Below are 15,874 nucleotides of genomic sequence, written 5' to 3'. Positions count from 1 at the left end.
CATGATAATTAATAAATAAAATACATTTTGCAGATGCGTAGTTCATTGTTGTCGTGTAAATACACTCTTAATGTGCTTGTAGAGCAAACGTTCATAGACCAAACAGTCTAAATGGTGTTTGGTAAAGGAAAAGCCCACATTTTTCTGCCTCCTTATTGATGAACATTTGAGATTCAAGCTGTTTATCGTCTTTTTTCCATATGAAAGTAAACGTTTTTGCTAGTAAAATCATGAATATATTTAGTTTGAAACCATTTCAGAGTAATACTGATGTTGTTTTGTTAGAAAAGAAAAATGTAGGTTTCATAAATTTAGACTGTTTTGAACAGTTATGAGTTTTAAAATGAATTTAATTCAATCCATTGAAGTTAGTGGAGTTCATTCTGGTGATTTTCTTATTATATGTTCTTATAAGTTTCATCTAATGATAATATGATATATTAAAATAAAATGTCTAATAAATATTGAGAGAAATATATATTATCCTGCATCACACTGGTTTTTGCTCTAGTTCTTGAACTTCTTCATTGTTTTAATTAATAAAAAGGGGGTAAATGAAGTAATAACATGGTAAAACATGGTAACATTCAAAACTTTGCAACTTTTGTGCGTTCGCTCATTAATGAGAAGTTACTGATTAGATACACATGTTTTTAGTTGAAACATTTTTTTAATCCATTAGGATGATTAAATCGGAAAAATAACTGATTCATATCTTAACAAATATGTTGTATTATTATAAAGATGAGTCTCATCAAATCTGTCAAGAACATTTATTTCCTGGTCACTACAAAATTAAAGGAAAAATAATGATTTTTGCATTGTGACATTTTATGACAATTAAGCACTTTCCCCTAAATTATATATATAAAAAAAAAAAAAGCTTAAATTGCAAAGTATTTACACATCATAGTAATATTATGCATTTGTTATGCTGCCTTTAATTTGTTGATTTATAGGTAAAATAATCATTTCTGTTATAAGAATCACCGTTTGATGATCATTTGGTGTGAAATGTGAGAAGCACAATAATATCACATTCACTGTAAAACAGCTGCACGTTTAATAAACTCGGATCTCTTTTTGAAAGGTAATAAATTGCTTTAAGCCTCGTTTTAAATCAATTATAACCTGGGGCCGCAGATACAAATCTGTTTTGACAGCTGACTATTTGTACATGCAGAAGATTGTTGTCCATCTGGGCAAGGACAGCTCTATCGACAGGAAGACCACAGGCGAAAGACAGAGGTCACGCAATAGGTCAAACGCCAGCTAAATACCACAGATTATATTTGACCTCAAATCCTGTCCCGTTTTGAATTTACTGCCATGAAAATAATCGATTACAGTAGCTAATGAGGTTCATGCAGTGGTTTAGTAATTTCCAGATTTTCCTGCGAATGTCTGATGAACTCCACGCCGTACAGTAATGATGAGATGCGACTCTGTTCTCTTTCTTCATTCGTTCCCTCTCAGCATCTCTAAGCAGGCTGTAACTGAAGATTCATTAGGATATCATTTCTACAACTTCACAGAGCCAAGCTGCTTTCTGCAGTAAAGTATGTAATGATCAGTGCACTGGCCATGCCAAATTAACAATGCGCTGGTGTTAATGAGCGCCCATTAGCTTAGAGCGGTGATTTACACCTGCTTCTGTGCGCTAAACTCTTCACAAACCACATGAGGGACGTGCTGAAGTTTAAAGGGGTCATGACGTGGACTTTTTTATTACTTTAAAATGTTCCTTGAACTTCACTTATAATGTTAATAAAGTCTTTTGCACAAAAACAAAATAATATATATGTAAATATGCAACCCTCATTCTGACCTTCTGTCTGAAATGATCAGTTTTTAATGTGCGGCTCATTTAAGGCTTGTCAGTAAACAGACACTGTTATGATTGGCTAATGTCACTGCATAGGAAACAGGATCAACACACACTCGCTATTGCATACGAGTAAGTGATCTGAAAACATTATCCATATAAAACATTTACAGACAAAGCATTTTGAAATCATTGACTTGCGATTTGTGATGCTTCATCTTTCAACTAATGTTTTTTTGCGAACTCTCCATTGCACTGTGCCTCGATTACAAAATAAAATGCTCCGAACAAACATATAATCATCCGACTAATCCGGGACGCCATTAAAATAAGCCATCCACTTGTTCCAGATGCTGGAAACCTTCTGAAGTCTGTACAGAGACACAAACCAGCTGTTTAAACTGGACAGTGTAGACAGCGTCAGTCATTATAATGGCTTCTGCTTGCTTTTAACACGACGCTCACATCCAGCGTAGGCAAACGTTAGCCGTTAAAGGGAGGCTCATTTTACAACTTAAACAGTTAAACAGTTGAGTTTTACCGTTTTCGAATCCATTCAGCCGAACTCCGGGTCTGGCGGTACCACTTTTAGCATAGCTTAGCATAGATCATTGAATCGGACAGGACCATTAGCATCTCTCTCAAAAAAATGACCAAAGAGTTTTGATATTTTTCCTATTTAAAACTGGACTCTTCTGTAGTTACATCGTGTACTAAGACCGACGGAAAATGTAAAGTTGCGATTTTCTAGGCTGATATGGCTAGGAACTATACTCTCATTCCTGCGTAATAATCAAGAAACTTTGCTGCCGTACCATGAGTCCAGCAGGCGTAATGATATGACGCAGCACCTGAAAATAGTCCCCAGCTCGGTAACTTCCAACGTGACCGGCACTAAGTTTGTGTAGTTTCAGTCGGCAAGCAGGTTGTCACGTTGGTTATGTTGACGGAAGTTAGCCTATTTTCAGGCGCTGCGTCATATCATTACGCCTGCTGCACTCATGGTACGGCAGCAAAGTTTCTTGATTATTACGCAGGAATGAGAGTATAGTTCCTAGCCATATCAGCCTAGAAAATCGCAACTTTACATTTTCCGTCGGTCTTAGTACACGATGTAACTACAGAAGATTTAAATAGGAAAAATATCGAAACTCTTTGGTCATTTTTTTGAGAGAGATGCTAATGGTCCTGTCCGATTCAATGATCTATGCTAAGCTATGCTAAAAGTGGTACCGCCAGACCCGGAGATCGGCTGAATGGATTCGAAAACGGTAAAACTCAACTGTGTAACTCTGGGGGAGTTGTAAAATGAGCCTATTTCCACAAAAAGTGGAGTATCCCTTTAAGTGACCAGTGGGCGATGATGGTGCGATGATGTAAAAATATTCGCCGATGTCATATGCGAATGTATTTGCCCGTGCAAGCTTTGATTAAATAAATGCTTTGTGTTTTACTCAAATGAGGAAGTTTTACTCGCTGAATCTTGCAGGCTGATTTAATGGTACAAAGATCTCCTGAATGTCAAAAGATCAAGGCAAGTTTGATTTCTCATGTCATGACCCCTTTAATACTTCCGGTTAGGGGTCTGATCTAGATCTTAACCCCAAATATGAGCAATAGCACTAGTGATGCTTACCTTAGCAAACGCCACCAGCAATCATGTACCGCAGTGAATCAGACCTGAGGCTGATTAGAGACGCGTGTATGTCAGTTCTTTTCTATTGAATTAAATGCGAAAAGCACAAATTTTTTATTTTTTTTTGCTGCACTCTATATGCAAAGGAATATAGATTGAAAATGGAAATTGTGCATTAAGAGCGCAACCATTCGCAGTATAATTTAAACACTCCTAAAACGGGACGTGGGAAATATAATTCTGATTTACTGCCAAGTTAACTCCATCATTTCAGATTTATCAATCAGCGCAAGTTAGCATCAGCCGTTTCATTTAATATTACATCAACCTGTCACAGGACTCCAGCTCATCTCTGGCTAATCTTTCCCTTTCTTTCTTTCTTTCTTTCTTTCAAAATCGCTCCGGCTCTCTCATCCAGAGAGAAACCTTTTCATTCGAAAGGTATTTTGTCTGTTCCTCTCCTCCTTTCTCTCTCTCTCTCTCTCTCTCTTTCGCCGTTCCTTTCACAACAGCTTTTATCTATCCCTTTATCCCAGCGTTCCTGTCAGGACGTTATCTCTCTCAAAATTTACATTTTAATTACAAGGCCTGCTGAACTCAGGAAAATCAATAACGCCACCATTGGCAGCTCAACTCTATGTCTACTGCTGGGCCTCTCTATTTCCTCTTATTGATTTATCTCTTTAGCACCTGCAACTTTATTGCTTCAGACAAATAGCTACCATTTTGGTCAATTTGAACAGAAAAAGAAAGGATTTGGTCGTATTTCATGATTCCACACACTCGAGCGCCGCTGTAATGCAGTGAGTCGTTGAAAGGGAGTGAGCCTGGATTAACTGTACACACCAGAGGATGGAGATCAGGATCGTACGAATCTGGCCGTTCGTTTCTCATCCTGTCCTTAGACCTTAACATAGTTTCTTTAGTGTGTAAACCACTCTCTCTGCTTAATTGAACTAAGGCATCACTTTCACTATTGTTTATATTTAGGGTTAGAGATTTGTTGATAAGTGATCAGAGTTATATTTACACGGGGACAGTAAAACAGGCCAAAAATTCTCATAGGCCGTGTGTCCACCAAAGCGTTTTTAGCCAGCTGAAAACGCCTAGCTATGGGCGCTTGAGAGCGTTTTGGCAGCGTTGCGTTTCGTTTTTTCCAGTTGAGACGCTTTGCTTGTTATGATACGAAATATCCGCGAAAGTGTTACTAGTATCTCATTTCACACATATTTTGTTTCTGTGTTGATTCTGTATTAAAATGTCGATACAATGTAATGTCTTTTCTCTGGCTCTTGTTTTAAATTATTTTGTTCTGTTATTATGTTTCTTGTTGTCGTCTGTTGACGTTATACAAGCAGAATGTGACGGTTGTGGTATTAGCCCCGCCCCTCCTCCACTGTGATTGGACGGTTGGGTAAAAAGTGACAGTGATGAGCGCTGCGTTTTACCCAAAGTTGAACATTCTTCAACTCTCGGCGACCTGTAAAAAACACTGAGTGATCAGCGCTTCAGTGTGAAAAAAGACGCTCAGCGCCTCGTTACGCTCATGGCGTTTTAAAAACGCGGCGCTCCCATTGAAGACAATTGAAAAAACACGCCAGCCGCGTGAAAGAACGCTTTGGTGGACACACGGCCTTAGGCTTACACTGGAGGAGGGACCTGAAACCTCAAACATATATTTTTAGGGTTGTGCAACGATTAATCGCATCCAAAATAAAAGTTTGTGTTTACATATTATATGTGTGTGTACTGTGTATAATTATTTTGTATAAATACACACACACACACACACATGCATGTATATGTATGTATATATATAAATATGAAATATTTGCATGTATATACTGTATATATATTTATAAATCATTTATATTATATATAAATATAAATATTTTATATATAAATAACAGATTTTTCTTAAATATATACATGCATGTGTGTGTATTTATATACAAAATAATTATTCACCGTACACACATATATTATGTAAACACAAACTTTTATTTTGGATGTGATTAATCGCAATTAATCGTTGCACAGCCCTAGTTTTGCTGCAAGCTAAAGCTAAAGTTGAACAGGAATGGGCACAAATACATGAAAATGTTTGTGAAGTCAAATAAAATACCGTTATTTATTGTAAAAAAAAAATCTATATACACATACAGTATTTATTAAATGTATCTGAAAATACTGCCCATTATGTAGACTTTTAAAAGCCTTATAGTTGATAAGCTGTAAGAACAGACCCAGGTCCTCATTGATGTATAGTGGTCAGGTGTCCCGTAAACAGTCGTATGAGGAATTCACCGTACTTTCAAGTTTTAAGCTGGGAAGCTTTCGGGTGAGTCTCAGATCTTCGTGTCTCTCTTAAGTCCAGCTTAAGCCCCTGCACACTCCCACAGGACCCCGCTCAGTCCATCAGACCACCGGTGCGTGTGCTGGGATCCTGAACAACACAGTCTAGATGTGGCCTTCTGAACGTTTGACCCGTTTTTGTCCTTCTTCTCGTTGTCTCTCACAGGACTTGATGAAGCTCCCTCAACATCAGCCTCTGAGGTCAAAGCAAAGCCGTCGAGAGCTGCGGTCAAACGGCCCGTTCCCCTCGTGTCCGCCAGCCTGTCTCGACTCAGGAGGAAGATGAGTGATGAAGAGCAGGACCCCACCTGTGCTGCCGCCACGCTGCGTGTGCTCCGACAGAGGCTCGACCCTGCCCCGTCCACCAGGTGATCTGCCCTCCATCAGTTCACACACACTGATAGAAAAAGTTCTAATATGTACCATTTATGTACTAATATTTACACTTTTGGTAACAATATGTGCCTTTGAGGTATTAATATGCACTCCTCGGGTACAGAGGTGTAGCTTTTGAAAGGGACCGCCCCAGGGACAGCTTCTGGAGCTTTTTTCTGAGAGTGAAGAAAAAAATTATAGCAGTGAAAGACTGAAATATATGGAAATTATTAAATGCTCAAAAGGATTTAACAGTATGGAATATTGTCAAGTGTTTTAATGAAATCTGAGAAAATGTTGTGTACATTAAATATAAAATAGCTTTTAAAAACTGTATTGGCTGACCACTACTAACATGACTATCTATACTATACTGTATTCTATAACAGTCTAACAGTGCAGTTCTGACTATGAGCTTTCAACGTGTGTCTTTAAATGTTCCCCTCCTCTATTACTGTAACAGAGTTAGATTTGTAAGAGAAATACAGATTCTATATTTAATGATTTTAAAAACATTTTATTATGTTTTTCGTATTTTTATATTAAAATATTCACAGGTACACAGAGCTCGTAATAAAACAAGAATCAACATCAGATCCTGTGTGTGTGTGTGTGTGTGTGTGTGTGTGTGTGTGTGTGTGTGAGCTGGTAATAAAACAAGAATCAACATGAGCTTGGCTTCAGGAGATGGAGAGACCTGAGGGATGTGAAGTGTTGTAAAGCGAGGTGGAGATGATGGTGTTTTATTCCTCAACAGGAGAGGAAGTGTTTTATTGAACAGATAAACTGTCATATGTGTCTCTCTAACAGAGTTCACTGTAAAGCTTTATCTGTTGTGAAGATCAGTTCATTATGGTTGTTGTGCTGGAGTTTATTCTCGAGGAAGTATCGTGTTTATTAATGTGTAAAACTACAGTAACGTCTTCATCTAGTCAGCTTGAGATCTTTCATCTAAACTGCTTATTTCTCTTAAGACTAGCAGGGAATGTTAATAATCTGTAAATGAGCAGGAGGATAATAATCTCTCTCGCTTTAGTTATGCAAAATAATCATATTCATCCGCAGTCACACAGAGCCGAAGCACAACCAGATCCCCGTTCACACGGATCCACGAAAACGCTGTATTCTGCTGCCAGGCCAGTAGATGGCGATGTCACTTTATAAAGAAACACTACGCGTCTATACACTGAACATGTAACACACATGCGCATGATATCACCGTTTACACAAATTCACGTTTTTGTAGTTTTACACGGAGACGATACTGGTATCGTTTTCAAAAGTTTGCGTTTCAGGCCCCAAAACGCATTTGTCGTGTGAATGAATGACCAAAACGCAGAAGTTGTTTTGATGAAGAAGTGTGTTGTGGTTGTTTCAGTGTGTCTGAGTCCGTGGTGAGCAGCCGTGGCCAGGAGGGCATGAACGAAGAGAAAGCCTCGGTGGAGGCGCCCGTCGTCCCGTTCGGAGTGGACCTTTACTACTGGGGAGAGGAGCAGCCCACCGCCGGGAAAATCATCAAGTACGCTTCATGAGAAACATGCATCCATCCGTCTCTCATTGACTGAATGGATTGTGCAATGTGTGCTGGGAAGTGACCACTAGAGAGCACCATTGCATGACTTCACATCAACTCCTGTTCTCCTAAATTAACTGATGAAAACATTGATCTGGAGATTTACTGTTTGGCATCGTGATGCAAGATTAATGTGCACAATATAGAGTCATGAAGAACCTGGAAATATCAGGAAATCATCATCTCACGGGCTGGAGAAGTCATTGAGATCAATGACAGTCATGCACAAAATGCACTTTGTGAAGGCAATTTCTACATGATGATGTGATGTGTGTGTTTTCTTTCAGTCAGACCTGTTTTTTTTCACTGGTTTTCAGGCACACATCACAGCACCAGTTCTGGGTTCCTCACGAGGTGGAAGAAGAAGTGGAAAACGAGGAGCTTTCTGCAGAGATGAAGTCGAGATACATCACGTTCGCTGGGAAATTCAAACCTGTGGAGCACAAGTGCAAAGCACCGATGCCAGATGGATCTTTGTGTGAACGTCAAGATAGAGTAAAGGTCAGACGAGCAACAGCGTGCGAGCGGGACACACACTGAATAAAGTACTGAAATGAAATGTGATGTAATTTCAGTGCCCGTTCCATGGACGCATTATCCCTCGGGATGAGCTGGGAAGGCCCGTTAACCCGGAAGATGCGCTGCGGTTGGAGAAGGAGAAGTGGAAACGCCAGGAGCAGCAGCCAGGTCAGACAATTCATGCAATATACAGTCAAACCAACATGTATTCAGACACATTCAACACATTATCACAGTTTATTCGCTATAATGGTGATAAATATGAGCAGAACTCAGTTGATATTTGACTGGTTTTGTCCGTCCTTCTGTTAGACTGTCTCACACATGAATTATGTTGAATATCTGTCAGCTGTTAAATTTAACTACACAATTAGATAATACCAGTTTAGCTCAACCAATCACCAAGCAGTGCTTCATTGTGTTCAGTCTGTGTGTAAAAAGAGCATTAGTTATTAAAGAGAAAACACTTCAGCAAAACATGATCAGGTCAAAGTGTCTGAATCATTTTTGGTCCCTAATTTGTATAAATGTTACTGGTATTTCACTGAATGAAGAATTTTTGGGTATAATATGTCACAGTTTACTTTATCTTTGCTCTCCTCACTTACATAAATGAACTATAGTGTCCTGAACACACTAGTAAAAAATGACAAATAATTATTTAGTAAAAAAATAAACCTTTATTTAATCTTTAGGTAGATTTAATTTACACAGTGGATTACTTTTAATGGTGTTTTTTGTAATTTCGGAGCGTGACAGTGCTTATACACAGGCATTGTATGGAAAAGAGCAGCGTGAGCATTCTTTAAAATATCTCCTTTTGTCTTATCTGGGGAACTGCCTCTTAAAATGTTTGCCAAACCTCTTGTCTTCAGGCTTTTTTGTCCGCCGATATGCTCCCTGTAATTTTAAATCATATTTTATTAATGTAACAACAACTCATTCACATGTTTGCGGTTCTGTAATGTTGGTTAATGGTCACATGACATGTTTTTTTTTATAAACAGGGTTGGACATATAAAGGGATTATTGTTATTATGTGAAGATATTATGGAAGCTTGTTTCCGCCACAGAATAAAACATTTTAAAAGATAATTGCGACTTTTTCTCTCACAATTGCGAGTTTATATCTCGCAATCATGACATCTTTTCTCAGAATTGTGAGAAATAAACTCGCAGTTACTTTTTTTATTTTTTATTCTGTGGCGGAAACAAGCTTCCATAGATATAAATATATTACTGTCGTAAATTAAAATGGTCCTGTAAAATAACTTTTTTTTTTATAATTCTAATAATTATTACATCATTAATAACTCGCATCATTAATATTTATGCCTTAAATTCTCACATTCAAATCCTCAAACTTGTATTTTGGAGGAATGCTGGTGAAATGCTGTAAACTTCTGTCCACAAAATGTTGGGAATTATGCAAATTAGGTGAACCAAGCGCACATCGCATTCCCTAAATGCACGTCAAACTCGCTGTACATACATAGATGGAGTTGAAAAGCAGCATTTACTTCTTCAGATTAATTGTGCAGTCATGTGTTTTTATTTTAATGTCACATTTGATGTAATTATTAGCATTTTTTTTTTCATTTGTCAAACCCTGTGTTTAATGCATCCTTGCCAAATCGACCTCACACACACACCAGACCTGAAAGCCTGATAATCTTCTTTCATTTCCCCTCGTGTTTCGGAGACCCCCAGCCCTTCAGTAGCCAGTGTCCAGGCCGAATCCCAAATCCCAGACATCCATCACCCACAGTCTGCGGGACTCCAGGAAGAGATGAACTGATGCAATCCCATCCAAGTCATCATCAATACTCAGATAATAGGACAGGCTGCATCTCACTCCTTCTCTTTCTCTCCCTGGCTTCTTTTCTTGTGGAGTCGGGTGCTAAAAGCCAATTAAGCGGCGTCTCCATGCTGTCACTGGAGCGTCGGATGTGCTTTCTTTGGCCACACTTTACTTGTTAACAAACAGTTATCTGAGGCAACTGACTTCAGGGCCCGCTGACCACTGGCTTGTGAAATAGCATCTTTTGTAACTAAGTAAGCTATCGATCCCGGCGACTCCGTCACGCCCTGTGCCGTGGACATGCCGGTTCTCAGGGTAACCGCAGGACCCCCCCCACACACACACACACACACCCGCTGCCGGTGTCCATCAGCCCCTCGACTGAACACTCGAACCATTGAATTCTGCTTCAGCCCGACCAAACACTTCTGATGCTCGTGACTCTCAACACTGTGCTTGTTCTGTGTGTCTGACGCAAGTTTCTCGTTCTCTTGAGTTTAAACAAACCCCTGATCTACAGTAAGTGTGATCTAGCAATCTTGCAATTCGATGAAAAATCATATTGATTTACATTCAAGTAGAGACCTGAGGCATTTCTAGAGATCAGAATATCATAGACTCTCAGGGAATTTTTTTTACAATTTTGTCTGGATTACATAATCCAATTCCAAAAAATGGGTACTTGTAATTAAAGTCCCCCTGTAGTCAATAATTGTATCCCTTAAAACTCATCTTTGATCACTAAAATGACATTTAAACGTATGTAAATAATTCCTCATGCCTTAAAACAGCTTGAATGTAACTCGACACCCTTGCCTCATTTAGTATGCGCGGTTCTATGAATATGCAAATGAGCCCCGCCTCCACTCACTCACTCAGCTCAGAGATCCACTGGTTGACGATCACACGTTGATCTGATTGGTTACAAGGTAGTTTGTGACGTCAGAAACACCAGCGATTTCAAAGCGTGTGTTTGAGACTGTCTTTGGTTCACTGCAGTTTTAAGGAGGAAATACTCAGCAATGGTGTCGACTTATGAACTTACACATGGTTTGTCTTAAAGCATATTAAAAACACCACATAGACACATAAACAACATTAAAAGCTGGACTTTCACCACAGGGGGACTTTAAGTTGTTAGTTAGTTGTAATTAGACTACAGTTACTTTTTTATTGATTAAATCATGATTACATATTATTCACACAATGGCATTAATTCATTCATAATTTATTGTCTCCCCAATTCTTCTGTTGGCAACACTTTATTGTAATGTGTCGTTGTTACACGTTACATGTATTTACTATAGTAATAACTATAAATTAGGCATAATTACATGCAACTAACCCTCAACCAAACCCTAATCCTGATCTTAACCCTATAGTAAGTTCATGTAGTTACACTGTTACAAGGACACATTAAAATATAGTCTAACCCTTCTTTTAAATATTCCTTTCTAAGAAAGCATATTGCTTATGCACATTCAGAAAGTCTTCTAGTTTTGTGAAATAGGTGTCTATAATTACATTTGACCACTGGATTTACAGAGATCATTTGCAACATTACATATCAGACTCCTAATGAACACATTAGTTATTATTTGAATTATCACTCAGTGAGTCATTTAACCATGTATTGCTATGTCTTTGGAAACCCTTTTCTTTCAAACACATTTTTATGATCACTTAATATCCTTTAATTAAACTCACAAACCCTTGCCGTTCCTCCGTGAACCCAGAGGAAACCCTGAAGTAATGTAATGTTTAATGGACTTTATGTTGTTGATAACAAAGATGGAATGTATTTTCTCTCTTTTTGTAGTTTTATGTCAGTATATGGTGCAAGAAAATCATATTCAAATCAATATGATAAACAAGTTCGTTCAAAAGTAGTCAGATTGTATATTAAATGTGTAATGTAATGGATCAGTATGGACTACAGTTTGTAAGTATTGTGCCTGAGTTCACTTTGGTTTCATATGAACACTTTTCCAGGAAAGGCAAGTATGTTGTATTGTCACCATTGCTACAGCTTTGGTCAGTTCAGTTCTTGAAGATCGACTATCTGAAAGTAAGTTGAATGGTAAGTGTGTCTAGAGCTGGAATAATTACTAATCCTGTTTCAGTGGCCAATGCTTTTGAAGGAACGTGTCGGACGAACACTTGTTTCTGGTTCTGTAGGTTCAGTATAGGTTAAGAACAGTCGACAGCATTTGTTGCATAATGTGGCAATAATTAATTTACACCTGTCCCTCCTTTCCTATAGAAAATGTGTTGCAGTGAGACGATTGAGGGGAACTCCGAAACATTATAGTTAGTGCTGGGCGACGGTTACGATTAATCACATCCAAAATAAAAGTTTGTGTTTACATATGTGTGTGTACTGTGTATAATTAGATAAATACACACAGACATGCATGTATATTTAAGAAATATTTGCATGTATATACTGTATATATATTTATACAAAATTTATATTTTATATAAATAGAAATATTTTATGTAAGGGATAATGTAGAAATATATTTTGTAGGTAGCCATGTAATAAGCGGGATAATGAATAGCAAGGCGGTTGTTATAGCGAATAACAACCCTGACAGGCTGAACTGGACCCTGACGAGAACACTGTCTATGGACGAGAAGCGGAGGGATTTTGAATCAGCCTGAAGGGGTTGTTATTCACTATAACAACCGCCTCGCTATTCATTAATCCCGCTTATTACATGGCTACCTACCAACAGTGACGTGCGGTCTGGGTAGGCAAACTAGGCACTGCCTACCCTGCCAAAATTCAAAAATAAAATTGTTTATTAAATAATAAACTTGTATTTGTATTTTTACTGTTTATTCTTGTGATTTATATATGTAATATGTGTGTTATTCCAATTATTTAGACGTTATGATGACAAATGTAGCAGTTACGCATAATCAAATAAAAAACAAATCGTAGAATAAGCAGTGCTTTTACTGTCCATTCATTGCAGACGGCAAGCGAAAAACCCATGTTGCGCATGCGCACTTCGATCCTGTATTCTTTAACATGTACGTCAAAAAGCACAACTCTGCTGTGCCTTTGGACGTAAATATGGTATGCCCGTAACATCTCCGTAACATATCAGACATGGACCAATTAAAATCGAGATATTACTGGACATTTGCGCAGCTAACGTCATTAACGTTACACCACAGCTAGCCCATATGCCTAATCCCCGCGCCAAATTCAAAGCCAAAATGACAGCAGTGCACCCGAGTTAAAAGGCCGTCATCACAGAGTTAAATGTTTTAAATTGAGTGCCAGAGACTTTGCAAACTGAAGGCCCGTAAAGACGAGATTTACAAAGCTGTGATCGACGTCTTCACGAGGAAAGGGCTGTGGATGAATTTTATGTAACTTAGGCTACAAATCTACCGATTGGTGAGTCAAAAACTATTTTGGGCTTAATATTGAATTGATAAATATGGTTGAATTAATGCAAGCCATTTGCCTTCATATTCTGTTGAGCAGTGTGTGATTTTACTTTTACTTTTGGCCGCTGTGCAACAATAAGGATTAAGAATGGTTGCATTCTAATGCTGAGCTGTGTGTGCCTGTGTGCCGCGCTTGTGTGTGTGCGACGTGCGTGTATGTATGTATGTGTGTATGTGTGTGTGTGTGAGAGAGAGAGAGAGAGAGAGAGAGAGAATACACGCGATATACATCCTGATTTGTACATTTCTTGATATGCCGCGCTTGTGCGTAACGTTTACTGTTATTATGTATTATTAGCCTAAACAATAAATCAGGTAATCTGGCTTTCATAACTCAGTGCCTAGCCTCTTTAAGACATCACCGCACGTCACTGCCTACCAAATAAATCAATAATTTGACACAACATATTGATTTAAAAAGGAGTTTATTGATTTAAAAAGGAGTTTATTGATTTAAAAACGATTGTATTGCTTTCGCTAAAGAAAATAGTCCGTTCCGAGTCCATAGCAACGCTCTGTTTTTCATGGCAACGGTGTTATACTTCGCAACCAAGCTATGTAATAAATATAAATAACACATTTTTCTTAAATACTGTATGCATGTGTGTGTGTATTTATATACAAAATAGTTATACACAGTAGGGCCTACACACACATATATTATGTAAACACAAACTTTTATTTTGGATGTGATTAATCGTAACCGTTGCCCAGCACTAATTAAAATAATCGCTGTTTCTAAAGTAGGGCCTACAGCCACAAGATGTAAACAATACGCATGTTAATATGAAAAATCAATTAATAACCTTTTCTGAGTAAAGTTATATGCAATTTTACAACTTTGTTGCCATAAACCCTAAAATGAGATGAAATAACACAAAGATTAATGAAAGTGCTTTTATAAAAGTATAAGCTTTATATTTATGCATTTCTGTCCTCCACAAAATTATCTCGTTCACTTCCGTTTTAAGTGCCTGATTTTCTTTCATAGAAAACGAAAGATGAGTTTGTTATTTCTTGAACTTAACTTTGATCCCAGCGTATTCCTTTTCCTTTCTGAGGAAGGTGCAAGCCTCCCAGAGAGCAGGACTCCACACGTGTGTTATCTGTAGCACTGGTGTGTGTGTGAGTGTGTGTTGTGCAGCTGTTGCAGATGCGAGCTGTTGACAGAGGAGTGAGTCCTGCTGCTCAGCTCAAGTTAACCCCGTCATCTTCCTCCTCCTCCTCCTCCTCCTCCTCAGCCTGAAGGCTACATTAATCCCGCTAGCGCTCCTCGGGTTCTTCTGAAACGCTGTTAGTTGGTCACATGTCTTCCTCAGACTGATGAAGCGCAGTGCTCTGTGCAATTAAACACTTTAGAGATTGTAAATAATTTAACGGCTACCGTTTTATCATTGCGAGATGCATGTTCGCCGGTAAGGGACGTGTTTAATGAAGAGTTGATGATTCTGAGTGCCGAGTCTCACACAAGACAGATCTACGAAGCGTTGGAGAACTGAGAGGAACCGTTACTAAACCTGGACAATATTCCAGATATTCCTGCTTTACCTTTTAAATACACATTTTGTGTGTCACTTTAATTTTTACTCTTTTTATAGTCTATCTATCTATCTATCTATCTATCTATCTATCTATCTATCTATCTATCTATCTATCTATCTATCTATCTACTTATCTATATCTATATATATATATATATCTCTCTACTTTATCTATCTGTCTGTCTGTCTATCTATCTATCTATCTCTATCTATATCTATCTGTCTGTCTGTCTATCTCTATCTATCTATCTATCTATCTATCTATCTCTATCTACTTTTCTATCTACTTTATCTATCTATCTGTCTGTCTGTCTGTCTATCTCTATCTATCTATCTATCTATCTATCTATCTATCTATCTATCTATCTATCTATCTATCTATCTATCTATCTATCTATCTATCTATCTATCTCTATCTACTTTTCTATCTACTTTATCTATCTACTTTATCTATCTATCTGTCTGTCTGTCTGTCTGTCTGTCTACTTATCTATCTATCTATCTATCTATCTATCTATCTATATATATATATATATATCTATATATCTGTCTGTCTCTATCATTCAAATTTTACAATATTTTTTTCAAAAAGCAATCAATATTTGTATTCTGCAGAGATGCATTAAATTGATCAAAAGTGACATTTATAATAATACAAAAGATTTCTATTTCAAATCAATTCTGTCCTTTTTAACTTCGTCAAGAATCATGGAAAAAAGTATCACGGTTTCCACAAAAATATTAAGCAGCACAACTCTTCTCAACATGATAATAACAAGAAATT

At 37.8% G+C, this 15,874-nt stretch overlaps 1 protein-coding gene across 2 annotated transcripts in view; it reads left to right on the top strand.

The window, feature by feature from the left end:
- uvssa (UV-stimulated scaffold protein A) overlaps positions 1 to 15,874 on the top strand; it is a 42,619-nt gene that overhangs the window by 25,054 nt on the left and 1,691 nt on the right. For both annotated transcript variants that reach the window (XM_084430163.1, XM_084430164.1), the window contains exons 9-12: positions 5,983 to 6,184; positions 7,570 to 7,710; positions 8,082 to 8,265; positions 8,340 to 8,451. In XM_084430163.1, the coding sequence (XP_084286289.1) occupies positions 5,983 to 6,184; positions 7,570 to 7,710; positions 8,082 to 8,265; positions 8,340 to 8,451 (639 nt within the window). The remainder of the gene's footprint in view (positions 1 to 5,982; positions 6,185 to 7,569; positions 7,711 to 8,081; positions 8,266 to 8,339; positions 8,452 to 15,874) is intronic.

The sequence above is a fragment of the Rutilus rutilus genome (assembly GCF_951802725.1).
Source record: "Rutilus rutilus genome assembly, chromosome: 14".
NCBI lineage: Eukaryota > Metazoa > Chordata > Actinopteri > Cypriniformes > Leuciscidae > Rutilus > Rutilus rutilus.
The sequence above is the reverse complement of the archived record's forward strand: the minus strand, read 5'-3'. Positions and strand labels throughout refer to the sequence as shown.